The sequence below is a fragment of the Accipiter gentilis genome, chromosome Z (assembly GCF_929443795.1).
Source record: "Accipiter gentilis chromosome Z, bAccGen1.1, whole genome shotgun sequence".
Taxonomy (NCBI): domain Eukaryota; kingdom Metazoa; phylum Chordata; class Aves; order Accipitriformes; family Accipitridae; genus Astur; species Astur gentilis.
Genome location: NC_064919.1, coordinates 44,527,620 through 44,555,616, shown reverse-complemented (window position 1 = coordinate 44,555,616; position 27,997 = coordinate 44,527,620). Strand labels below are relative to the sequence as shown.

General features: G+C 39.4%; 1 protein-coding gene across 2 annotated transcripts; it reads right to left on the bottom strand.

The window, feature by feature from the left end:
* Positions 1 to 30: 30 nt before the first annotated feature.
* Positions 31 to 27,111, bottom strand: UBQLN1 (ubiquilin 1). Of its 2 annotated transcripts, none has more exons than XM_049795518.1 (11): positions 26,850 to 27,111; positions 15,323 to 15,474; positions 11,010 to 11,125; positions 9,554 to 9,816; positions 8,601 to 8,759; positions 7,710 to 7,953; positions 7,081 to 7,223; positions 6,223 to 6,306; positions 3,497 to 3,612; positions 3,005 to 3,173; positions 31 to 1,228 (listed from the first exon to the last, which is right to left on the bottom strand). In XM_049795518.1, exons 1-11 carry the CDS (start codon positions 27,003 to 27,005, stop codon positions 1,073 to 1,075), a joined length of 1,758 nt encoding a protein of 585 aa, XP_049651475.1. In that variant the 5' UTR covers positions 27,006 to 27,111; the 3' UTR covers positions 31 to 1,072. The 2 variants fall into 2 exon arrangements, with proteins under 2 accessions (XP_049651475.1, XP_049651476.1); XM_049795519.1 differs by having other exon boundaries at positions 31 to 1,225.
* Positions 27,112 to 27,997: the final 886 nt, after the last annotated feature.

Below are 27,997 nucleotides of genomic sequence, written 5' to 3'. Positions count from 1 at the left end.
ATCATCAACCACAAACACATTGAGACAAGATGCTTAAAGATTTTTTAATTCATTTATTACCTTTGCACAAGTAACTACCAATAAAAACTTAAAAGATATACAGTATTTTTTACATGGTGGTTAAAAGTAATTAAAATATCACATGACCATGAATGAAAGTAATGTTTCCAATTAAAAATCAGAACACAAGTTATAATCTCAATGGAACAAGCCAAAAAGCCTTAGAAGCAGTTCCAGAGCACAAGGCAGTGCTCCTTTAATTTGCACAATGATAAAGGTAATTTACAGTTAATCTTTGTGAATATTGAGACAATGTTACAATGCAAGTTTCTGTACAGTTAGATGAAAAGAGATAACCAGAACAGTGTCATCCTAGTATATTTTAACTGAACTTGCTTAAGCATTTTTGCTGAGATGGTTACCAAAGATGCTGGAAGACCCTATGTCAAAAAGAAGTCTTACGACTTTTTTTTTTTTCCTGGCTTTTTTGCGTTACTTATAATCTCATTCTATTGCAATGTGTAATTCTCTAGAAATGATCTGTCTCCATTGTATATATTGTGTTTATATTTTATACAAATTAAAGCAAAAAATGGTAGATTATTCAAGTGGTATAAACCTTTCAGCATTTTGCTAGCAAAAAAAAAAAAACCATGCCAAAATCACAATAAGCAATATTGGTACCCACAAATTGTAGCTTTAATTAATTTGTTTCCTTTTTAATTTGTATTCTACATAAATTACTACTGAAGGCTAATGTTTAAGTAGTAAATAAATTGGACAGTTGTAGGTCAGACAAAACCTGTTCACCCAACTGTGAAAGCTGATATTGTGTCCAAAAAAATCACAAATAATGCAGAACAAAAAGAAGTGTGATGCATGCAACAGAGTGCAAATGCATTGATTCCGACTGTTTGAAGAAAACTACTGCACTCCACCTTAAAATGCATCAGACCAATTTTAGTTATAACAAGACAATCCCAAGAGTCAGAATGAAATAAAGCAAATATTTTAAAGATTTAAGAGCTGTTATCAAAAATAAATTACATTTTTTCAAGTTAAAGAAACACTGCTATGAAGGCTGAGAGCCAAGCAGCCTTTCAATAGCTGCATTGATGTCTCCTCCTGTTGCTATTAGAGCTTGTAAGTTTGCTTCACGGTTCAGAAAGCCCATTGCACTCAGCTGCTCCAGTTGTTGCTGAAATCGAACTTCTGGATTTTGTAACTGCTAAGAACAAAATCTCAAGCTATAAAAGTGTAACATACATTTAGCAAAGTGCAAGATTTAAACATAGTTGGTTCTGCACCACTCTCTGTCTTTACCAATTTCTGACTATATCTTTTTCAAGATCCTAAAATTATACTATGACATACATTCAATTCACAATTTAATTTTTTTTTAACAAGTCAGAGAAGCTTCAAATTTTAAGAGTACCTACACTTACATTGCATTCTTGAACTACAGGAAAAGCTGTTTGGTAAAAAAGAAGGATTAAAATTAAATTGGGTAAATTTATGTCCCATGAACAGTTTCGTAAAGATATGGATATAGGTATTGTTTTTCAAATGAAACAGAGTTCAACCTAGTAAAGTGGAACAGCAAGAATTATGATGATGTCACTGTTGGCAATGGTGAACGTCACAGGCTTTTTTTTCCTTGACATAAACATCACCTCTTTTTTAATGCTCCTAAATGTTGACTAAAATTACCAAAATTCTAATTGTTAGAAAGCTTCAGTCTATGGCAAACTTGACAGCTGTGCTTTACAGGATGGTCCTGCTCACACAAACTCGTTGCAAAACTCTGCATGATTTCAGTGGTATGATCTTCAGTTCAGAGGCATTTTTGAATCAGAACAATTATAGGTAAATATGCAGGAGTAATACTGAAAAGCCAATTTTTGAAAACTATGAGTTCATTTAGATACCAACACAAAACTTGTGCAGCTACTGCTAATTTTCCTTTTATTCTAATTCAACAGTTTCATACATCAAGAAATTACTACCAGTATTTAAAACCTGCATATGGTTCCAAGCCAATACTATGTAAAGATGTAACCTGAAATATAAGAACTACCCCAACCTGCTTCCCCCAAGCAAAACTAAACAGAAAGTCAACTCAGTAGCATAATATTTGGCAGCATAAGTGAAAACGTATGAGAATATGGTTTCCTACAGTGGCACTGACCAACGCTTTCTCGTGGTTAGATAACAAGAGTAAAGTCTGTCAGATCAGCAAGCTGACCTAACTCACCCTGTGGCAACAGAGAAAGAAAAAGTAGGACTGCCCCCTCCACCAGCAGTCTGCCATTACACTGTGTATGTACCACAGTGTAAGGGTGCTGGTTCATACAGCACTCTTCAGAGTTAACAGCATGTCTCCTTTAAAGCCAGTCTTGCTCACCACCCTACAATCACTGGCAAAGCTGCTACCTTTGCTTGACTTCTGGAGCTCTCTGGAGACCCCTAGTCCCACTCAGTATGTTAACAAAACGCACTGCTGTCTGGACTTGCAGGATGTCACTGAAGCCATACAACAGATTCAGGCTCCAAATAACCACAATGTGGCTATTTCAAACTGTGGGACAGAGGCTTAGTTACAGCTAGAGAGCAACAGCCACCAGTACAGACAAAAAGCACAGAGGTAATGGTGTACAGTATGCTTAAGCTTTTTCTTCGCATGAGCCCTCCCTTCATTTGCCAGTGAACCTTACCACCTCAATCTGCCACAATCTTTCCAAGCATTTCACAAATTCAAGGGTATGAAGATGAGTGTATAATAATCAACTGTTCAGAGGACACTTTTACTCAAATTTGGTGCTTTTCTAGCATTTACTTGCACAGCTGCAACACCACTTTTACGCCTTCTCTGCTATCCTTTGACCCCAAGTATCCAGGGAGCTCTCCCCTCAACTATCAGCTTCCTTTCTAGTGGTTTACAATGAAAAAAAAAAAAAAAAAAAGTAAGAATTAAAAAAGTCTAGAATATAATGATGTACTTTACCTGAGCATTTGCACCAGCAAGTGCTTGCAACATTTGCTGGACAAACTGCTGGTGACTGGCTTCAGCAGTTCCTGATGCTGGACTTGTATTTTCACTGGGAACAGAACTAGGTACACTGGACCCTGTAGGTGCTCCAGTGCTTCCCAATCCACCTAAACCAGGATTAAATCTGCACAAATGACAGAAAAAGAAATACACGACTTTAATAAATACTAGCTTGTCTCTTCTCACTTATTTAATTACTGAGTAAAAATCCTGTCAAAGAGGGGATGACGATTTAAGTAAAGTACTAAGACAAAGACCAGAGTCATCACTGTTTAGCTGTGTACAGCTGGCAAAAATGTGACAGATTCTAAACCAAGTTTAGTTAAACTAAAAAAGGCAGGAGGAGGAGTCTTTAATAAAAACAGGGTAAGTCTCTACATGTAAAAAGAATGAACAACATAACACAAGAGAAAAGTTCTTGTCTAAATCTGTAAGACCAATTCTTACCCTGGTATAAGTCCTGGCGCTTCTGTTGCTAGTGTCTGCAAACCCTGCTGAATCTGTAGCAAAGCCTGCATTGCTCTAGGGTTTGACATAGCTGATAATGTGTCAGGATTCTGCATCTAAGAAAAGGAGAGAAACTCTTAGTCATATGCAGATGTTCAAAGTTAATATTTATCACTAGATGTTTTATAGAATCCAACATAATTTCAGAACTTGTTTTTCAACTTTGTGTTTGAATAGTTACATGAAATCCTTCAGGTATTTTTTCTTCTTTGAGAAAACTTTCATAGGAGGTGATCAATGAACTCTAAATGTGGGCAAAGCCTTTCAAATGGGAAGTACACAAGGAAAAGTATTTTTCAGAACCTCTTCTATCAGACTTCATCATCTTTCAAAACCATAGGAGTCCAACATCATTGTAGAATTAGTCTCTTATATCATACAACTGGTAAACAACAATGCTAACACAATGAAACTTAACCAACAGATATCTAAGAAAAAGTTATACAATTTCTTTTTCCTAGCTAAGTTTAGACCACAGCAATTGATCATGACTATTTGTGAATGTCTTTATATCTGTAGTGCCCTCAAAGCCTAGAGAACTACGAATACACTGCAAAACATACTAGCAAGCAAATATATATTCAAGATAGCTAAAAGGCAGAGAACAACTAAATATATAGCTGGGTGTCGTGGTTTAACCCCAGCCAGCAACTAAGCACCACACAGGGGCTCATTCACTTCCCCCCTCACAGTGGGATGGGGGAGAGAATCGGAAGGAAAAAGGTAAAACTTGTGCCTTGAGATAAGAACAGTTTAATAGAACAGAAAGGAAGAAACTAATAATGGTAATAATAACAATAATGAAATGACAATACTAATAAAAGGATTGGAACATACAAAAAAAGTGATGCACAATGCAATTGCTCACCACTCGCTGATGAATGCCCAGTTAGTTCCTGAGCAGCGATCCCCCCCAAAGGCCAACTCCCCCCAGTTTAGATATTAGGCATGACATCACATAGTATGGAATACCCCTTTGGCCAGTTTGGGTCAGCTGCCCTGGCTGTATCCCCTCCCAACATCTTGCGCCCCTCCAGTCTTCCTGATGGCTGGGCATGAAAAAATCTTTGACTTAGTATAAGCATTACTTGGCAACAACTGAAAACATCAGTGTGTTATCAACATTCTTCTCATACTGAATCCAAGACATAACACCATACCAGCTAATAGAAAGAAAATTAACTCTATCCCAGCCAAAACCAGGACACTGGCAAAGTTTACACGAATTTGAAAGAGGAAAACACTTCAGGTTCTCCAATGAAAGCTGCTGCAAGTACTTTAAGAAAATATTTAAATCATGACTTACTGCCTGATATTTGGAGCTGTATTACAGAAACAGTGGCCCAACAGTTCTCAGAGCATTTAGGTGACCTAGATCTTGTCTCTATTAATGTTATTAACTCCAGCTGTTAAGTAGCAGCAATTCTTTCCTAGTTCTGCTGGGCAATTGCCCTTTGTTGCAAAAGATGCCTTCCATTATGCAGAGGAATATTCCATGGTTTCTGTCACCCAATCCCATAACATAAATGCCAGTAGGTAAGCAAGGAAGTACAAGTTGCAAGATTGTCAACATTGTGAGAATATCCAGATATTTCTCCACTTTACTTCACCTGCTAAGGCTGCTGATCTTCTGACCTAACATAGTGAATAAAACAGAGAACTAGCTGTGCAGATGTTTATCACACAAGGTGATACTGACAGAAGGAGATACCCAAAGGAAACAGAAATGATTCCTACTGTGCCTTCATTAATTACCGTTTATTCACAAATTTCAAAACATACATGTGGTACTAGCTCCTCAAATACTACTGGGTCATCACAAAGCAGCGACATTATGAAATACTACAGCTATTCATGTGGTTGAAAAAATTTAAACAGTTTCTTCTGAACACTGAACTTGCTACTGTAATTCATGTATGTGTTAATTACTTTACTCATAAAACCGCCTGTGTGCAATCAGACCTTGCCAATGCACATTTACCCTGATTTGCAAGGACTGCCTAATGATGGAACTCATGCACTGAATTAAGTTTTCAATTCCTAAAAAAACTGTACTTGCTCCTATTTAGGAACACAGTACTACTACAGACTGTGGCAGCTAATACCAAGCAGATATCTGGGCTGCAAACACAGTGTTGTTAGGAGGGGAACATGGTGGTAAGGCAATCTTTACTGGCAAAAAACTTCAGAACCCACTTCTGAATTAGCTGATGACTTGGGTCTTTCAAGGCATGCTGTAAGATCTCTTCCCCAAATACTTAAGGCAGGTTTGAAGAGGTACAAGAAAAACAGTGGAATGTTGTTCTAGTAGTGGGAAAAGTACTGATCTTTTTAATTTGCAAAACAAACCATGTCACAAACAGGTGTTCTCTAGCTGGTGGGCAGTAAGAACAATTATTCCTTTTAAGCAAAGAAGCAAGAGCTAATCTAAGCAGTTGTGCTAGCTACAGACAAAATTATCCACTAAAAGACAGGTTTAACTTTTGAAAGGGATGGAGACATTAAGCAAGAATTTATTATCAAGGAACAATCTAACTTGGTGTCTGAAGCTAATGAGACGTATTACAGAATCTAGCTTTTAGCCAAATCAAAGAGACACACCAGTTTATTGAAAATATTGCTCATTGACTTGCAGATATTTATTAACAGCTAGTATCTCATCTTACCTGCTGAAGGAAAGTTGGAAGCTGTTGTCTCATTTGTTCCTGAAGTTGGGGGTTTCCAGCAAATAAAGGATTATTCAACATCATCTATGGGACACAAATATTTAACTTCAAAGATGAAGCAATAAAAAACACAGGGAGTTTTAAGACAACTACTTACACAGTAATAGTCCATGAAAATAACCTCACAGAATACTCATCATCTACTTCTCCTTTGGCCAAAACTTGTTATGAAGCACCAACCTGAACACTCGGGGGGGGAGGCGGGGGGGGGGGGGCGCTTTTTTTGTTTCGTTGGTTTTTTGTTTTGGGTTTTTTTTTTTGTTTTGTTTGTTTGCTTGTTTAGTTTTGAAAGCAATTCTACAATACCATTCATAAAACAGCATCTGCACTTCTACAGTGAGCACAGGTCACAAAAGAGAAGTTAAAACCAGAATAACGCCTAGATACAGCACCAGCTCTCCTCCCTTCGCTTCTGCGAAGCTAGTGAGGGTATTTATTTACTAGTAGATTTACCTTACTTTACAACCAAAGCATTTGTTTTGTCTAACTGGTTCTTATGCTGGGTCACAAGTTTAGGGCTGTACAAAACATACACAAACTTACAAGTTATTTTGGAAGCATGCCTGGCATGGTGTCCAACTACAAATTGAAGAAGCTCATTGCAACAAATTGTTAAATGTAAGTAGGTAGTAATTTCAGTGAGTTAGGGATTAACATTAGAAACTGGGCCATTCACTACAGACAATTGTTGAGATGCTTGCACAAGTGAAAATCTAACTGTATCATAGATTCAACTCTTTTTTTTTTCTTCTTTTTATTTCAATACACACAATACATTACTACACCAAATGCATTTACCTGTACTGCAAGATCAGGATTCTGGCTTAATGACTGCATCATGCTTCTCATATAGGGTGCAGACAACATATTCTGCATAAGTTGTGGGTTTTCTGTTATTTGCTGTAATAAGCTCTGCATTCCTGGTGTGTTGAACATACCAGCTTAAAAAAAAAAGTAAAAGGCCACTTTACTACACATCCTGACTATCATCAGGTGAATTAGACTACCTAAAATGAGGACATAACCACTTGGTTTCTAAGAGTTTTAGTCCCTCAAATACACCTCAGTGTGGTTCTGCTTACACCAATGCATCTACCCTAGAAGTTAATACAGGGGCTGTATCCAACAAGCAGTCCCACTAAGTATCTACATCATTAGCTGTTTTCACATTTGCCTCCAGACAGGAAAAATACCATCATTCATCTAGAGATTCCCTACCTTTGTTATTTTAAGGCAACACACAAGTACTGTCATCGCTTCTAGTTTACTTTTCATGTTTGTTTTTGTACCGAGGACTTTGATACTAGTCAAATGTTCTACAAAAGTAAATAGCAATAAACTCTGAATCAAAAACTCTCTAATGAAAGAATCATTTCAGCAAATTCCCAATTATTTGCAAATATATGCAACTGCAATAACAAACACACCTCCTAGTGCAGGTCCCAAATTTGGTACAGTTGAGCTCTGTCCCGTACTGCCAGAGGTGCTATTTCCAGCATTACTACTGCCACCGCTCTCTCCACTGGTGCTGGTACTTGTTGTGGAAGTCTGAGAGCTCGACTGAGGAGCCCAGGGATTTGGCAGAGGATCTCTATTTTCTGTACGAGATGGCTGACTGTCCCCTCCTGTTGATGCATTGCTTACTAAAGAAGCAAATGGGTTACCTCCAAACTACAGCAGAAGGAAAACAAACATGTATCATCTACTAAAGCCAACCATTTTTACATCTGCTATAAATAGAAAGTTACCTTTCAAAAATTACACATAAATATTGATGGCTTTTGGTCAGTTATACTCACCATTCTACAGTAATTCATTGTAAATATTCTGAAAAGACTCCAGCACTGAGAGATACTAGCACCTTCAAAAACGTAAATCGCATTTCTTTTTGAAAGCAGTGTTGCTACTACACTGGTATTTTGATCACGTAAGATTGTATCTTGCATACTGGTTTCCAACTTCAAAGCCTTTTTTTCTTCTCATGTTAGGTTCCAAGTTACTAAACACACCCTTAAAAAAATTTTCCTGGACCTCAGAATTTTAAGGCAAAGAATTAAAGGAATTCAAATTTAAGTAATACAGAAATTCATTAACTTTAAAATAGCTTCTCAAACACACAAAGCAGTATCTGTATTTCTTCCAAGCCTAGAAAAGCACAGAATTTTTAAAGATCTTTCCTCTCAAGAGTAAGAGGCCTCATATTGACTTCAAGCTTCAAGAAATGTTTTGTCAAGTAGCATTTGGAAATTTACATTACTTAACATGTTGTTATTTTTTAAAAATATTTACTTTCAGTGGCAATTGCAATCTTCTCTCACCTGTTCCTGTGCGGCATTCAACATTGGCTCCTGAATATCTGTGTACATACGTCGCAAAGCATTGTATCCACCTGGTATACTTTCAAGGTTGCTTAAGGCGCGGTCTTGGTTTCGCATCATTTCCTGCATCATTGCAGGGTTTCTAGCAAGTTCTAGTGTCTAGGGAAGTGGAACGTTTAATCTGTATTAATAAGAAATCCATTCTAAAGTGAAAACGCCAGCGTTTGGCAATATCTCAGTTACCACTGTCTAACCCAGTTTGAAATTATTATTAAAGCCAAATCAAGATGTCAGCTCAACTGAATTCAATATTCAGCCAGCATTCTACCACAACTGTCACTATGCTGGTTGGACCAGGAAGCACTGGCTAAATAGAAGAAAAATCTTGGATGAACTATCCTTTTCTTTTTTCATCTTTTCAACACATTATACTCCTACCATTTCTAACATCGTTACAGCAGGCAGCCTGTGATATGAACTTTAAATACCTACATTTTCAAAAGCATCTATTTGGTTTTTGATACCTTCTGCCACACAGCATATCTTGCATACCATCTAATTTTAAAAGCGCTCAGAAGTACACAGTTAGAACAAGTGAAAATATGTAGTATTTTGGAGAATTACTACTTTTGGTAAACTCATTGTTGGCTACACAACAGAAGATTTCAAGTATACACAGGTCATCCAACTCTAACCTCAGAAGACATGATTACAGAGTCTTCAATGTCTTTCAAAACTGTGCTGCAGATTTTCTGAATTATCAGTCTATTTCGGACATTAACAACTAGAATTACAAACATCAGTTGCCTACAGAGACCTTTATGGATTTTCTAACAAGCCTAAATACTTCAAGAATGTTTAAGCACTCAACTAAGTATGTCCAATTCCTGCTCTGTTCTTCACAATTACAGTATAATGAAAGGTCATGAACTCAGAGAGATCCTTCTACATACCTGTCTCATTATATCTGGATTATTCAGCATGTGACTGATTTCTGGATTTCTCTGTATCAGTTGCTGCATTTGAGGGTTAGCCATAATTAACTGCCTCATCAGGTCAGGATTTGAAAGCATGCTCTGAACAAATGGATTTTCCATTATCTGAACCATCATTTCTGGGTTGGACATAAGTTGCCGTTGCATCTGACTTTGCAACTCTGAAAAGTTTGATGTATTTAAGCCCAGGCTACTCAGACCTGCCAAACCTCCAAGGCCACCTTTAAGAGGATGAGAAAAAAAAAAATATAATTGAACTTTCAGCTTCTAGTATACTTCTGAACATATCCAGGTTCTTTCTAAATACAAAATGCTTGAATATATCCCACACTTTGAAATAATGAAAACAAATGGGAAGTCCATCTTTCCAAGGCTGTTAAGGAGTTATCCACTGAGGGTTTGCTTCTTTAAATAACAAGTCATATAACTAAAAACCCAACAAACTACATGTGAAATACAACTTATTACAATTCTAACAGCCTTTCTTCTCATTTTCCACAGCTAAGATACAAAGGATGTTTGAATTTTGTGGCCCTAGTTTCCTTCCCACAGTGCCAGCAACACTTTCCAATGCATTTATAACAATCTCTTACCTGTCTTCTCTTGTTTAGACTGTAACCAAGAGGTATCTCCCAATATGACTCATAACCCCTATTCTAATTAAAAGTAAAGTTGTTCTTCTTCCTAATGTACCAAGAACTAATTATGCTTTGAATTCCCCTCCTTTCCTGAGTCCAAACAAAAAATTTCAGAAGCTACTAGTCTGAAGAACTGTTTACACCTAAGAAAGCAATTACTTACTACGGTTAGCTTTTCCAATTCTACCTCTTACCCACCCCCTGAAAGCAAATTAGATGAAAAAGAATGAACCAAAACCCCCGCTGTGATTATGAAAACAGATAGTATTTTTAAATCAATAGACCGCAGCCTCTTTATTCATGAAAGAGAAGACTGATAATGCTATCAGACTTGGAACCCAAGAAATACTGAATTGTAAGATTAGCAGCAATTTTGTTACTTCTGTTCCACATCTTGTCTTCATGTTACAGGTCCAACTTCATCAAAACTCTCCTCACAGCAATTCAGATGCACTTTTAAGGAGCACAAGGACACTGGAAGGAGTTTCATCACCCATAGTGCCAGAATATAACATCAGTGGCACCTTAATACTGAAGGTGAAAAAGCACAAGTCTGAAGTTCTGCGTATAAAATTAAGGAAACAACTTTCCTCTGATAACTTACTGATCAGAAACCTTCTACAACCAATACCATAGATATTTGTAATCAGCTTTTTGGGTAGTGTATTTGTTCCTTCTTTTTTTTTAAAGTTCTGTCTACATTAGAATAAAGCTTCAGGGACAATTACCTGAATCCAAGAGAAGATACCCACCATGCTACCTACAAATACTCTTACCCAAGCCAAAAGGGTTACTATTAGTTGAAGCTGGTGTTGAGGTACTACTGCTGGATGTTGACGTGGTAGCAGTACTCCCAGTGGTGTTTGCTTGTTGAGTTGGGTGGTCTTGTGATCTAAAAAAGCAAGTTTAAAGGTTGCAAGTTTAACAAGTTAATTTAAATAATCCCATTAAATATAGGAATAGTATCATACTTGAGAATCTTAATTTACATTTCGATTCTTTCTCAAAAATCACACTATTATCTCTAGATGGCTTCCTGTAACAAATCTTTCTTTCTCAGACATCTGTAATGTCATCAGTTTTTCAGAATAGCAGCTTGAAACATTAGGAAAATGTATGGGCACCGCTGCAGCCATTACCATGTTCTCACCCTATCCCCAGGATGTCTGCCAAAGAATTGCTTCTTCTGTCCTTACCTTGCTTTAAGGATGCTTACCTTATTCCACTATACTCAAATACTACTGATTACATGCCTGGGGCTTAAAGAAATAAAGCCTAGCAAGATTTAATCTCAGATTTATTTCATGCCACATCTTTAATAGGATGCCTTACTGAATGTGAAATTCAGTTAACTTCTTATTGCATTAGAACACAAATATCAGAATCTTAATAGCCTTTAAGGCTTTAAGAACAGGGTAAAAACATAGTTACACAAAGTTAAAGCCAGTATAATTTAGCACAGGCACTAAAGGCTGCCCAACTCATATACTCACCACACCTTTCTACTGCAGAGGCATTAACACGGTTGCTGCCAGGTAGTAAAACAGATCAAGGAACCGAGTTTGTGTAAAGCTAACCTGGCCTCTATTCAAACGAAGATAGTCTAGTTTAAAAACCCAAATCAGTTCTCCAGTCTGGTTCAATAATCAATCTCATAAATGTCTGTATTTGCAGCAACCACAGCACCAAGTAACTTGCAGAAACTATGAATTCAGACCTCACACAAAGATTTGAGGATTTAACAGTACACTAAATTTCATACCTCAGTTAATCTCAGAGTACCTTTCTGCTGCAATAAAATTCTGTGCTTGTTTCACTTAAGCAAAGAGTGGGGGACACACACACAGGAACAAACAAAAAAAACCCAAACAAACAAACTAAAAAAAAAAACAAGCCTGAGAGATCCCTCAGGTCCAGAGGCTTCCCTGAGGCTTCTAAGAATTCTCTGACTCCATGCTAAACACCAGCCACCAAAATCATAGAAAGAAACCAAAGGAAAAATAAAATACTTTGCGAACTTCACAAGTTCTTTCACCAAATCATCAACATTAACTTACAAGTAGACCATCTCCTGAAGGACCCTGCTGATTTGAGTGGCATTCTTGTAAACAGGTAAATGAAATATGGCATGCCAAGTCATAAAGGTATAGGACGCCATGGGACCAAAACACCTCATTCTATTTCTTACTCATGTTCTGGGTGTGAAGGAGGAGAAATTAATTTAAGTCCACAAGATCTAACAGTTCTTCTAAAACTGAACTCCATAGTGACTCCTCTGAATTAAGTTTTGCATGTTTTAATTTGTATTCTTTTCTTGTTTACTTTCAGGTCTATCAAAACACACAGAGATTCTGCTGAATGAAAACCTGTTCTAGAGGAAACCTTCCAGACAGACACTAACAATCCAGGAAAGGGAATACATGGATACTTGGCTTTGACATAAGCTGCCCTGGCATAAGGCATCAGGTTAAACTCTGAGAAGAAAAAGCATTAACAGTCTGTAACATTAACAGCAACTGCAAACTTTGAACACAAGATGACTACCATTAGCCAAGCAGCTGTCACTTCAATGAGGAAGATTATTGACTGTATACTGACCATGGATCTTCTGCTAGAGATAATTTGTTTCCTTTGGTCTAGAAAACACATAAATCTTTCTTCCATAAGCAAAAGGTAAATAATAAGCCTAAAACCTTATCTGTTTTTTCAGTTGAGAAACTATTTTGAGAAGCAACTGTACCTCTTCATATAAAAGACAAGAAAGGTTCTCAAAGCAGGACAGAAAAGTAGACAAGACTAAAACTTGAAGTCCATACTGTTTCTACAGAAATTGGGGGTATACACCCTCCAAATAATGGTCTGAATGTCAAGTCTGTCAGCCTCAAGTCTTTGAGTTAAATTCCTGTCAAGTGCACATCACCTTTTATATCCACTTCGCCATTATGTTTCCTCCTGTCCACTTGTGAACAAATTATCAGTGTTGACTTGGAACTTTGTATTCAGAAATTCAGTGCATCTTCACCGCCCATTGCTCATCATGCACTGCTACTCTGACACTGTATAGGCTGGTTACAAGATTACACCAGAAGTCTGTATCACTCTGGAAAATGTAGCACAGTAATAATATTATCTTTTTTCAACAAGGATTGGTTGAAGGAGGTTTCAACGAGGATTCCTATTTGGAAGTTACACATCTAATATTGTTTAGAAGGGAAAAGATCATCTTCAGATCCAATTTTGGAAACGAACTTTTGTTTATTCAGATATATGGCAGCAACAGTAACAGCAACAGTCAACAGAAAAGTAAATGGCATAATGTAAAGTGGTTGGGAGCAATCCAATCTTTATACTCACGGCCAAAAATCAGCACTTGCCAGGCCACTCTGGCAGGGTCTAACTCTTGCCTTTGGGGTTAAGCATAAAGTCCAGGTATTTCAGTAAGAATACTGAGATGGTTCAGGACAATGTTATACTTGCTCAAAGGCGATTTTCATTGTGCTGGCAATTCTCTTTAGCAGGTCTTAGAAGCATATTTTTAGTTTACTCGAGCACAGCTCGTAGGTGAAAACATTACTGCCTCATTTGAAGATAGGGTTAATACATGTAAAGGGTCTGTAGTTTTTGTTTGTACTTCCTCATCTGAGACATGATTAAAACATTCTGAAGATAATATTAATACACTCTTCTAAAATTTCTCAAAAAAAGCAGGAGAGAGGGGAGACATGGATTGCAATGCTAATAGGACTGATGGAGGGACACCAAAAATTCCCCAAAAGCCATAAATGTGGCATTGCGCATGGGTGCTCCTTTAAGGGCAAAGTGCAAGAAGGTACGAGAGACTGGCACTGGTATTTCAGTATGTATAGCTATTGTAGGTCCAACCTATGTAACCTCTGAAGACTGTGCAAGTCAAAAGCATCCTGCCATCACTACTCATGAAGCCCTTCTGCCACACTCAAGACTGCAGGCAAAAAAAAGCAGAAGTCATGACAACAGCAGAATATCAGTTTAGATGCATGAAGCACAAAATTGCAGCATTATCTAACACTGTACACAAGATTGGGATGGCTATCAGACCTACATTTCAGACTGGGCAGGCATAGGGCAGGAAAGGGAGATCTCTGCCAGTGCAAACAAAAGTGTTTTGACAGAGACACAACTCCAGGGCAGAGAAGATAGTCCCACCAGCATGTGAGCATGGAATTGAAGACATCAGTTTCAACAGATGTCTACATTTAATGCTAATGCTACTAGTTTCAACAGGTGCCTAAATGTAATGCTAATGTTACTAATAGGCCTTTGTGACTTGGTGAGGCCTGGAAAGGCAAAGCATATTTCTTCTCTCCTCTAAGTTCCATGCTCTTTCATTTATCAGCTGACATTTTCCAACAGGAGGAGAGCCTCACTACAAACAGGAAAGACTTAAGTAGAATAGGAGCAAGAACACTTTCAGTCTAGAACAACGAACATGTTATTGACTAAGCAAGCCAGATTCAACCAAGGGATATATTACCCTACTTGCTGAAAGGATTTTTAGTTGAGCCTTTTCCTTCTGGGCACTTCACAGGAAGTAATGTGCAGATGACATGGCTCATCTGATGTAACTTTCTCATCACCAAAACAAAATAAAATAAAATCCAAGTCTTTATGTTTAGCCAGATAAATTAGTTGCCCTAAAGCAGTTCTCTCAAAAATTTTCTTTCCTTGTTTTACCAAAACAGTGAGTAAGGATTCACTGCATATTTTCATGGGTGAAAAGAAAAGCTGCACAACATGTCTTTATGAACAGTAAGAGCTGGTATCTAAGAAGTGTGGAGCCAAAACACAGCCAGAAAGTTAAATAACAAAAAAGTTAAATAACAAAAAACCCAAGAGACTTGCATTTAGAAACATGAATCCAATTAAAATACAAGATAACCCAAAGAAAAGAGCACTGTAATTTCAGACTGTTATTCTGCACCAACTGTGACTAAAGAGATGATTAAAGTGATTTAGTCAAATCTAGGTTTGCCCAACAGAAAGCTGTTAAGAATTCAGAGTATTTTTACTTCTTAGAGGTAAATAGAAGACCACTCATCAGTAAGGTTACCTGTTTTGTGTTTTGATAACCAGGTGAACAGTGAGTCCATCGTGAATTCCATGCTGAGTCAAAGTATCTTGATCTTTTAAAATCTTTCCAGCAAATATCAACACAAGCTGATCAGTGTGGGACTTGAAACGCTTAGAGATTTCTTCCTTGAACTAAACAAAAAAGTTAATATTATACATTTATGTAATGGAAAACTAAACTATAATTTTTTTAATGATTTAAGGACAAGCTGTTTTGTTCACTTTTAATATATTAACCCACTTGCACTGCACATTCTGTTTTACACAACCTAGAAATACTTTATTAAGTTTTCTCAACTTTTTTTGTCCCTAGGAAGATGGAAAATTGTTATTTCTTTTTTGTACAATAAAAATCAAGACAGTTTCACATCCAGATCACTTGTTACATAAGTAGCAATAACAAAAATCTGATTCCACTTAAAGAATACTGTGGCTTCAGTCAGGCATGCATCCATGACAATAAACATATGCTAGTATATATACTACTTATATATACACATATATATACACACTGTAAAGTATGTATACAATTGTATACGAGTACACTAATATATATACACACACACGCACCACTGAAGCCATCCTTTGCTGGAAGACTGAGGATGCAATGTCACAAGTACAATAAATCTGTCTACACTCTTGCTGGAACTGAACAGAGAAGTATCCTCTCTTCTTAGACATATTTTTGCTGCCTTCCATGTGCCAAAACTAGCATTCCTTTCCACAAAAGTTACCTCTCAGGTGGCTCTGCTTTCTCATTCAACACATGACATAGCTACATGAAATACAGTTGCAGCCCAAGGCATGGTGAATAACTACATCCTTCATCTGACTAGAAAAAAAATCATACCCTCATTAAAACAACTGAACATGGAAGCCCACTGTATACCTTCTTGCCTTCCTAGTCAATAACAACTAGGTTACGCTTCAACTGACTACTGACTGAGATTTATTATTCTCTAGAAAAATGTTCTCACCATATGCAAAAAATTCACAAAGCTTGAAAAGGAAGATCCTAGGAAAATGCTAAGGAATGACTTGATTATAAGAAAGCCAGATAAATTTATTCAACAAGACCAGTCAGTCCACTAAGTATTTTTAAAACAACCCAGGCAGTTAGGAAGTCCTTCCCAAGGTCACTCTATTTAACATTTTAAAATTAAGTTGATCATACTACTTTAAAAAACATCACAAATATCCTAGGGAATTCCCACTCCATATAGGAAAATAGAATATTCATCTTGCAATTAGTTATTAGTAATTACATTTTATCATAGGCAGGACTAGAAAGGTAAAATCCCACCGTATTAAGCTTTGAAGGTGGATCTCTAATTAAAGTGTTTATACTATAGGAAAAGAAAAAGATTTATAAATAAAAAAAAAAGAGAAAGTCTCAGAGACAACAGAGGTTAAAAGTCTCTGTGGGTAGCAGGTTGCCCTTAGTTAGTTAAAACTCCTCACACAGAGTTAGTTTCAGTTCTTGGGGAAACAACTTTTAAGTCAGCCTTTATAATGGCAATATTTACACTTGCAATTATTCCAGAAAGTCACTCAGTCCATTCCTTCCCAACATGGGTTACTTACCTGAATTGTTCCTGACATGTTTATCTAGCCTGTTCTCTGAGGTGCCCAGCGACTTTTTTCCAAGAAACCTATTCCAGTGTTTCACTATCCTGTTGCTTCATTGTCCTGCCCACAATGGACAATGCAAATGCATTTTTGTTCTCCTTAGAATAAAGGGTTGCAGTAAGAGTAATTTTTCCTTGAGAGTTATTTTCTAATCCAATCATTCCTACCATTCTTTGGATTCTCAAATCCAATTATATCATTTTGTAAGTGTGGGGCTCAAAACTGGCCAAAATATTCCACACCAGTTCTTATCTATAACTTAGTGGAACAACAGGATAAACCCCATATCCTGCAAGCTATATTCCTACTTATAAGAAAAAGTGAGAAATCTATGTGGGAAAATATTTGTGTAACAGTGCTGACTTATTTAACAGCTATAAACTCTAGACCCTTTTCTGCAGAGCAACTGGTCAGGCAGTGGCTTCCTATTTTGCATTCTTCTGGTTAATTATTCTTAACACACATTCCAAAGTAACACAAAACCAGCAGAAATACTCACAATTTGGTACAAAGCTAATGCACAAGAATAAAGGACTACCATACTGTGCCAAACTCATTCATTATCATATTTTCCACAGTATGTTGTGCTAGTGAGATCCACAACTTAGTTCTCATCAGAAGACTGATGCTGTATATAAACAATAGTCATAGAGTCAAAGAATATTTCAAGTTGGAAGGGACCCATAAGGATCACCGAGTCCAACCTCCTCCTCCTTGCAGGACTACCTAAAACTAAACTGTATGACTAAGAGCATCATCCAGATGCTCCTTAAACTTTGATTGGCTTGGTGCCATGACCACTTCCCTGGGGAGCCTGTTCCAGTGACCAACCACCCTCTCAGTGAAGAGCCTTTTACTTCTGTCCAGTCTGAACTTCCCCTGATGCAGTTTCATTCCATTTCCTCATGTCCTATCGCTGGTCACCAGAGAGAGGAGGTCAGCAGCTCCCCCTCCACTGCCCCTCTTGAAGAAGTTGTGGACTACCATGAGGTCACTCAGCCTTCTCTTCTCCAAGCTGAACAAACCAAGTGACCTCAGCCACTCCTCAGAAGTTTTGCCTTCAAAGCCTTTCACCATCCTGTTCACCCTCCTCTGGACACACTCTAATAGTTTGATATCTTTCTTCAAATTATCTTAAACCAAGCCCTGTCACATATTTCTAGAAGCTGCTATTTACCCATAAGGTCAAGGAAACAAGACACCACTCATAGAACATGACAGAACAGTATCTAATATTACTCGTATATAGGCATCAAAAGCTATACACTTCCTTTCCCTTCTTGCATGTAGTGCTACTTAGATGATCTGCAATAACAACACTACAGTAAGACATGAATGCAACAGCCAATATAGCAGGACCCCCAAAACAACCTCTACAGCAATGTACATGCATGATCCAAATGCATAATAGATCTCTTTCCAGCCACAATGACAAAAATGTCAAGAATACCCAGCCAGTTTTGGCTAACTGATGCATATTTACACAAAAAGCGTAACCAAGATGCAAAAAACTTAGGTCTCTTCATCAGCTTCACTTGGTTCAGCACAACCTTGCGACTTCTGAAATGGCAAGGTATAAGCAGGATCAGGCCTTCTTTTTGACCCTTAATTCACACAAGACTACCACCTAAAACGTAGGTTACCATGCAAGATATTTTGCAAATGAGTCTGCTGACTAGTGTTAACAATCACAGATGCCATCAATAACAAATTAGGTCTGCTCACTTCATTTTTTTGCTGAGGCGGGGGAGGAGAATCATCTATACATCTATAAAACAGAATCCTGACAACATTTTCCATACATGTGGTTGGGTGGGTTTTTTTTTATTGTCAGCACCTAGTGTGTTACCTTGGGGCAGGCGGGGGGGGGGGGTGGGGGTGGGTGGGGGGTGGAAATCAAAAGACGAGTAAGTCAGTCTTCAGCACCACCCGATCTCTGTCAATACTGGAAGATGATTAGCCTTATGTCAGAGTGTGGCACAAGTCACTACTGTTTGCATTGTGAAATAAAGTCAAGGAGAGGGTAAGAGAAGATTCTTTACCATCCTCTGGGGCAAACACCTATATTCAGTATTCTCAGCCTCTCACTGTTAATGGTAACTAAACTGCAAGACTGTTCCCCCACAGTAAAGGGGAAAATCCAGAAGTTTCTTTAAATCCAGACAGTGAAAAGACAAGAGAAATAACTAGCAATTGCATTCTTACTCCCACAGACCTTATCTGTGCAGTTTTTATAGGACTGCCCACTGCTCTTACTGGCCACAAATAATTTGTTAAGGTGCTACAGCATTACGGTAATGAAAGACAGCATAAACAGTGAAGACAACTACCTCAATTTTCTTTTCCCTAAACAGAACCATAAACATCAATCTAGTATGTATCGCCTCAGAGCCTCAAATTCAACATAAGTCATCAACAGCAAAGGAAATAAAGGAAATGAGATTTATGACGATGTGAATTAATACATATTCAGGCAGGTCTAAGAAAATAAACTTTGGTATTGTTTATATCTTCAGTTTGTACAACTGGACTAAATAACACTATCAGTAATTTACAGTTAAAATACTTTGTCACCTGGGAAAACCAGAAGCAGAAATGATGAGCATTTCTGTCCAATTCTCCTACTGCACTGACTCTTCTTTTTTATTAACATGTAACACCCCAAGCAATGGTTTCAGCTGATTCGCTTTAATGTTCTAAAATACAAGTTTTACTTTATTGTAATAATTCTAGGCATTGTGATATTACAAAGGTGTTCAGTTATATTTGAACATAGAAAAGGACTTGAAGTTGTAAAAATAATGTTTCACCGTACTTAACACCTAGCATATTCACAGAAACTAGTTCATTATACTCCTCTAGTAACCGAATACCACAAAAATAATGTAAAATTATGTCAGTTTTAGACATGATTATTAGACGAATCAATGGAGAAAAACACAATGAAAATCATACTGAAACACCTATGACTAACATCTATACAGGGGCCTGGTTTCTCTAGGGAGAAAAGGAGAAAGCATTCGTAACCAGAGTGAATTAATTCAAGGTCAGAGCCTCCTCAAAGCATGGCAACTTGTAGATCTGAGATGAATTAGAGCAAATCTAAAGCCAGTCTTGTTGAAGTGCTTTGCCCATATTACCATTTTAACTCAAGTTAACTTGTTTCTATCAACTTTTTTTTTGTTTTTAATGGACAGGAACAGTGTAATTTTTCACTTTGAGAACATTCACTTTTTTTTAGCAGCACACCAGCACTTCTTGTTTATACTCTCAATTTCCATGCCAAATATCCTCATCTTCACACAACTTTAAAAAACCCAGCCCAATACTCCACTAACAAAATGTTGACACAAAAAAAAAGGCTCCACAAAGCAAGTTAGGACTTCTATTACATCTGCTCGACTTGATTGCCTCTGAAGGTTTTTGCAAGGTATGGGTGGACACCATGGTGTTGATGCCCAGTGCTGAACAAACGCATACTCATACCTGATCTAGTTAGATAAACATTTTGTCACTGAACAAAGCAAATGTCTGAATACACACGAAGTAGAACAGCTGACTAAAACAGAGACTGTTTTGCACTGTCACTTCGCAGAGCGGATCCATACTTTAAACACTAACCTATTAATATCTGACCATCTGACAAGTTGGCCTAGGAAGGGCCTGGTAGAAAGTTATTCCAGGCAAAGTAAAAACATGCAAACGGTCCTTTGATATGTTACCACCATATAATGATTCAAAAGCTTTTGCTGACTCACTCTGTGACATCAAAAATGGCAACTGTAATAACATTACTGTCCATTCACATGACAAAGTGCTGTGAAAAAGGAATAAAAAGAAGAAAACAAATAAATGAAAAATACTTTCCCAAATCCTCTCAACTGTGGCTTAATAATACATATTTTAAAATTAGATTACAATAACAGTATGAAAGAGGCCTCAGGGAATTAACCTCCAATTCCTACTGAAAAGTAACAGAAAACAGGCCCCTAAAAACTGCAACTGCTTTGAAAATACTAAGCTACGATTTCATCTAGATGACAATAAAAAAGCAAAGTTGCTGACTCTCCCCACACCGAACTCTGTTTTGAACACGGTAGTGGATGACATGGAAGCAAAGGTTTGTATCTAGAGGGCTGAACTGCAGTTTACATTCCCAGCAGTCCCTCAAACAGTTCTACTACAAAGAAAGATTTTCAAATCATATTACCTTGTTCAGCACTGCTGTTTCAAAACACATCCATGACCATTTAAACTTTCAACTGCCATTCCTATTAACATACACAGTTAAGCTTATTAGCCAGACTCCAGTCTTTCTTACACCCATGCCCAGCAGTCTCAACAGAGGCTAACTTTCACGAGTTCCAGCTTTCTTTTACACAATAGAATTCATGGCTACAGGTCTTCTTGACCCAAGAAGTAAGGAATCAAACACACTCATGGCAATACCACCACTGACAGCTGTGGTCTCCTTTCCTGATGAATCATACCTGGTAATCTTATGACTATGAATTAAAGTGAGTGAGTGAAAACAGGGTTTCATTGCATAATTCTTGGACACTATACAGGAACGGGGACAAGAATTTGTCGTTTCAAGCAGGAAGGTACTTTTGGCCCACAGCCTGCAGCAGATAAAGCATAGCTAGAAAGCGCACCCAAAATTAGGCTTCTATCTAAGCATATTGTGTCTTTCATGACTTGATGGAGTTACTATCTTCCCGTGCCTTTGCCAATGACCCATGCTAGTTTCATAACCAAATGATTTCCTCAAATCTCTGCAACCAAACCAAACTCACAAAAAACTCATCTCAAGAAACAAATTCAGATTCTTGATGAGCTTACAAGGCCAATAGCCCATAAAGAAAAACTGCAGCAGGGCAACCTAGTAGAAAGGGCTCAGGACTCATGTTCTAGCCAGTTCTATCCCTTCCAGGAATGTTTCAGTGAGCCACTCCACTCCTTCACGCTTTGACTTAGGACAAATGGTTGGCAACACTTCGCTTCTCCATAAAAGCACTTTGTAACCTACTGGTGGAAAGTGCTGTACTTGCAGAAGAACTAGCTTATTCTCTAGCAAGTCACTGAGACTGGAAAAAGGCATAAAAGGATTATGTGTAAAATGGGATTCTTGCAGTAGATCTCCTTTTTGAGAATCTACCCTATACTTTCTTTTTCACGACACAGCATAAGACGCTTTATCCTTCAACTTAACTGGGAGGAGCTTGGGCAACAACCATTTTTCCTGAGGAAACACTGAATGAGTTACTGGTGGTAGAAGAACTCCCTTCTCATCTGACCTTCTAGGTAAGCACCTTTAAATAGTTTGACTTTAGCAAGTTTTAAATTTAAGGTGATACAGACATAATGGCTAACATTCTTTTTAGCCTGTCAGTGGTAGGGAACAATTAACCTCACCAACAAAAAAAGTCTGAACAAAAGCAGAAGGACAGGGAAGTCCGATGTGTGCCCCAAGGGGCTTTGATTTTAGGTGAGAATAGCCAAGAGATTAAAATGTATTTAGTTGATTGCTGTGTAATCCTGCCGCTGTATGTCATCATTCTTATAACTGTTATATATGCTATATCAATGGTATTACAGTAAGAATTACTTAGATTAATGAAGAACGAACTTTGATAAACCTGAGCAAATCGCAGTGGTGATGCAACCATGACTGACTTCAGCATCCCACAAGCCCATACTACACACCATCCTCCTGCTGCGCTCAGCGTCACCTGCTCGCCACACCACACCAAGGCCCAATCCTACTCTGCTGACTGTGTGAACTTTGCACCATCCTTCCTGCTCAGACAGACTGGTATGACAGATGGAGACCAAAGTCATGGACTAAATGAACTCAATAGACATTTTACAGAGATGGCCCACAGGCTGTGGGAATGATATCTGTGTATATATATTAAAAGATGGGAAAAGTGGTCATGATTAATTGGAAATGTGTCAGGAAGTGTGGGATCTGGGCATGATGTAAATGGTATAGAATAAGGGGTGGATATTGTCCTGGTTTTAGCTGGGACAGAGTTAGTTTTCTTCTTAGTAGCTGGTATAGTATGTTTTGGATTTAGTATAATAATAATGTTGATAACACACTGATGTTTTAGTTGTTGCTAAGCAGTGCTCATCCTAAGTCCAGGATTTTTCAGTATTCCCTGCTCTGCCAGCACACAGGTACATATGAAGCTGGGAGGGAGTACGGCCAGCAGAGCTGACCCAAACTAGCCAAAGAGATATTCCATACCATAGGACATTATGTTCAGTATATAAACTGGGGGCAGTTGGCTGCTTGGGGCGGATCGCTGCTCAGGCATTGGTCAGTGGGTGGTGAGCAACTGCACTGTGCATCACTTGTTTTGCATATTCCAATCCTTTTATTAGTATTGCCATTTTATTATTGTTATTATTATCATTATTAGTTTCTTCCTTTCTGTTCTATACTGTTCTTATTTCAACACACAAGTTTTACCTTTTTCCTTCTGATTCTCTCCCCCATCCCGCTGGGTGGGGGGAAAGTGAGTGAGTGGCTGTGTAGTACTTAGTTGCTGGCTGGGGCTAGACCACGACAATATTACATTTTATTTTACTTCAGCTATAAAACAATTGTTCTTACCTCAACCCATGAGTTTTACTTTTTTCCCCCCCAATTCTCTTCCCCATTGCACTGGGAGGAGGGGAGTGAGTGAACAGCAGCATGGTGCTTAGTTGCTGGCTGGGGTTAAAACATGACAGCAAGGAATTGCAAAGATTGTACTGCCATGAACTCAGAAAACAAACCAAAGCTGGGGGGACGGGGGGATGACAACAAAAGAAAGAACATTTTACTGAGCTGAAGTGTCAGCACTGTCAGGGTCAGCTAAACTCAGCAGGCTTACAGGTATTCACCTTCACCCACCATGTATTCATGAAGTCTTTGCGCAGAGCAAGACCAGTATCATACCCAGTCAAGAAAGCAAGTATTTGGTCCTTATCCTAATACTGAGCCAAACTGTGCTCAGCACAATCAAATAGGTTCCACAGAAAAAGAGACAGATGGTTGGCACTTGCAATCAACTGAACTCCCCGAGTGGCTTTGTACTTGAAGGTTATTTTCCATTCCAACCTGCATACTTGCTATCAACAATAACAAATCCCATGTTGCTGAAGTCTTCCAACAGACAGAAAAATATTCCTTGACTTAGGATGGTTGCAAAGCCGATTTACATTAACAAAGCAACACAAGATATGCTTTGGGTAGCCCTAAATTTGGCACTGATGACCCAAAATATTTACCTAAAAATCTAGATTTTTTTTCTGGCAGTTTTCTGAAATGACTGCAAACAAATAAACAAGTCAACTCACTAAGTCACAATATTAGCTACAGAAATATACAACTGAATGGGTTTTATTTTACTGTATAACTTTAGGGTTGTTTGGGTTTTTTTCAACCTGCAAATATGGCAGGTGTTGCCGGCCCACCTATGTCAACAGAACAAACCACTTGCTGATCCCAGATGCATTTGAACAGATGTTCAATTTGTTTTGTATTTGAAATTAACCTATTTTCAAGGCTGGCTCAAGAAACATCACATCTACTGTTGATGCTTATTATTAACAACAGTGCATTTTTACAGTTTAAGAGAAGCAAGCAGTATTAGTCACACCACAGGGACTGTGCTAGCTATGACATCGTGTGGCACTCCAAGCAAATGGTCGACCCACAGTGGCAATCTTACTTCACAGGGATAAAGACATAACTGCAGATCTACTCTTTTAACAGCAGCTCCGAGAGAGACAACATTCAGAGTCTAAGATATCTGTGGACAACAAAGACATCTTCAGCAGTGTGTAATATTAATTACCTAGACTTGCATGGCTGCTTTCAGTAAATTCGTGTTCTTGTTAGGCTGTATAACTACTTCAGTTTAAGACAATTGCTTATTTGAAAACTTGGCAGCCCCGCTGGCATTCACAATTGAAACAATCTCGTTAAAGTCAAATGTATTACAAAATTCACATCTTAAGTAAATCTGTTTATATTTCCTGAAGGACCCAAACTAATGGCAGACTGCTTTTCAGGACAAATGCAATGCTCAGGTTAGACCGAGCGTATGAGTCTATCTTCTTTTTTTTTTTTTAAAAGAGAAAAAAAAAAACAAAACGAAACAAAACAAAACCCCTAAACCTGCAAAGACTTTTATAAAAACCGCATTGACGCTGCTCACAAATCTATGGAGAACAGACAAGTGAAAAGCACCCCTTTCAGACTGAGATTGCTGGGAAAGCAGTGGACAACATCAAAAAGCAAACACAGTCATTTTACCTTTGGGAGAAATGCCTAGATTAAGCTTGCAGAGAGAGTAGCTGATAGCATACAATACTGCAGCTGCCAAAAGACCAACGAAGACAAGAGAGTAGTCTCACCCCTCTGGCAGCTGGAGAGAAGACCTCAATGAAACTTATGACAGGGATACTTATAAGCCAAATGCTGACATAAAAACCCCTGAATCTAAAACAGACTCAAGGGTGAAAACTTGAAAGAAGTATCAGCATTTTGTTTCTTCACAGCAACTAGGTGGAGCAAGAGTCTGATATTCTAGCCAAGGTGCTGGCACTACATTTTACACTTGGAAGCCTGTACTTCATCTTTGGTATCCTCTGATAACCACACACTGTCTCTCAGCTCATCTGTAAGGAATGACTTCAAGCTCTGTATCTAGACACCAGTGGCACTCTTGCATACATCACCTTTTTTTCATGAGGTCTGCAGTTACCAACCATACCAAAAAAAAAAAAGTGAAGTCGAACTGAGCTCCCTTATTCGGAGACACTTCAGTGAGAATTTCACATAAATTTTACGGAAAATTAAATAAGCTCTGAATCTCTTTCAAGGAGCTTCATTTTCTGGAGTATTTTAGCATAGCAATGTCTATGTCTACGTCCTTCACAAGCGGGAGTCTCTGGCCTTACAGAGCCTCTACCTTATACTTTGATTACACCTTTTCTATGACTTGTAGCTTTATAAACTAAATAAATTAAATTCTAGCCAATACTTGCGTGGAAAACCTTGAAGAAAACAGAAGAGCTGCACAGAAGTGTCGATGATTCAGTAGGTGTCACTGCTTCTGCTGAGCCAAAGGCTCCATAGGGCACTCACTTTCACAAGAATGCAGAAAAGACCCTAATAATTCAGAGTTACCTGACAATACTGCCACGCTAAGTACCGTATCAATAACTAGCACATTTAAGTACAGCAGAAGGCGTGCTTTATTCGTACTGCACATTTCACAAACACAGTCTAAAGACATGGTTTCCCTCAAAAACAAGACATGTCTGCGCAACCTGCTGCTGTTTTTAAAGGCAGGTCTAGATCAAGACAACCAGTGGCAACGCAGCAGCGCTGCGGGTGACTGCATATGTTTTCTATAGTCATGCTAGCTAGCCAGCCAGCCAGCCTCCTACTTGCAGACTGAGTCAGCTCAGCAGGACAAGGCACTGTTAGAAGACGAGCCACATCCACCTCCCGGGCCGGCTCTGGGCATTGCAACAGGGAGGAGAGAAGCTGGGACGCAGGAGACGAAGCAGGAGGTTTCTTCACTACCCGGGCCAACCTCAGATGGCAGCAATCCTCTCCTGGGCCGGGATCGGCCCTGGTACTCGCCCAACAGCGCCCAGAGCAATCCGGGCGAGCAGGAGCTGCTTTGTCACCGGGAAGGGCCCTCGCCCTGCAACGCTGGGGGCGGGAACCGCGGGCCTGGGCTCCCCTCGTGGGCCTGGGCTCCCCTCCCGGCCCGCGCTCCACCCGGCCCCGGGCCCTAACCCCCGCTTGCCTCCTCCCCCCAGGCCCCCGCCGCCCGGCCCCTCTTCCGCGAGCCCCCTCAGCCCCTCACCTGCCGGATGCTGCTCGTTTCAGACACGGCGAACTCCTCCTTCTCTTTGGGAGTCTTCACCGTGACTTTAATGATCCGCGGCTCGGCAGCGGAGCCCCGGGTGGGGGAATCCGGGGGACTACGACCCCCCGCAGGACCCTCCGCGCTCTCCGACATGGCGGGGAGATGGGCTGCGTAGGCCTGGCGGGCTGCGGACGCGCAGCTTCCAGCCGTTACCACACGGGACCGCCGCTCCGCAGCCTCCGCGACAGCCGCTCCCGCAGCGGCGGAGCGGAAACAGCCCGGCTCGGCGGAGGCGCGGGATGATGACGTCTCGCATCGGGGAAGTTACTAGAAAGGGCAACGCACTGCGCGGGGGCGGGGGCTGGCGAGGGCGCTCCTCCCCCCTCCCCTCCTCCCCGCGCTCCCCCGGCGGGCATGCGCCGCCCGCGCCCTGCGCATGCGCCGGAGGTGTCGTGTTGCCGCCCCTCAGCTGCCGAGGAGGGCGTTTATTCCCATCCCCACCCCCGCCCCCCCCTCCAAAACGACGTTTTCCTTTGCTCCAACGGCAAGCTTAAGATTTATTTTCGGGGGGCGAAGGGAGTTCTGTGCTTTGGTGTTTCGGTTGAATGCGCGGAGGAGGTTACTCGGGAGTTTTGCGAGAGGTGACGAGGCCTGTCACCACCCGCAATGTTTTTGTGTTGGGGGGAGGGCGCGAAAAGTAGCTCGGCACGGCTTGTGAACGAGGAAATGAGTCACGCCCGTTGCTGTTAAGTTACTCGGCGCCAGCTGAAGGGTAATAAATACTAAACATTTAACCACTTCGAAAGTGTCATTGCTGTGGAAGCATTCCATAGTTGGGAATCGGATTTTCCTTAAACTTGGGCCAAAAAAACTTAATCAGTAGTTAAACCTAGTATCATCAAACTAGGTGTTCTCCCAAAATACGAGTGATTTTCCTGTCTCTCGGGAGATTCAAGATGCCTGTCTCTGCTCTGGTGTAAAATACATGTGTGGCTTTCAGTTCTAGATGCGCATGTCCTTTCTCCCTTATCCTTAAATAAGAACTGCTGTTTCCCACAGTAGCCTCGTCCACCACATGATTTACTGGCTTGGTCTGCTGTTGGGATAATCTTGCAGGAACCCTACGTAAATCAGTGCAGCTAATA

Excerpts from the sequence above, each read along its gene's own strand:
- UBQLN1 (XM_049795518.1), bottom strand. The coding sequence starts at position 27,005 with ATGTCGGAGAGCGCGGAGGGTCCTGCGGGGGGTCGTAGTCCCCCGGAT. Across the intron at positions 7,954-8,600 it reads TGAATGCCGCACAGGAACAG|TTTGGAGGTAACCCATTTGC; the intron begins GTGAGAGAAGAT and ends CTTCTGCTGTAG. Across the intron at positions 6,307-7,080 it reads ATCCTGATCTTGCAGTACAG|ATGATGTTGAATAATCCTTT; the intron begins GTAAATGCATTT and ends TGTGTCCCATAG.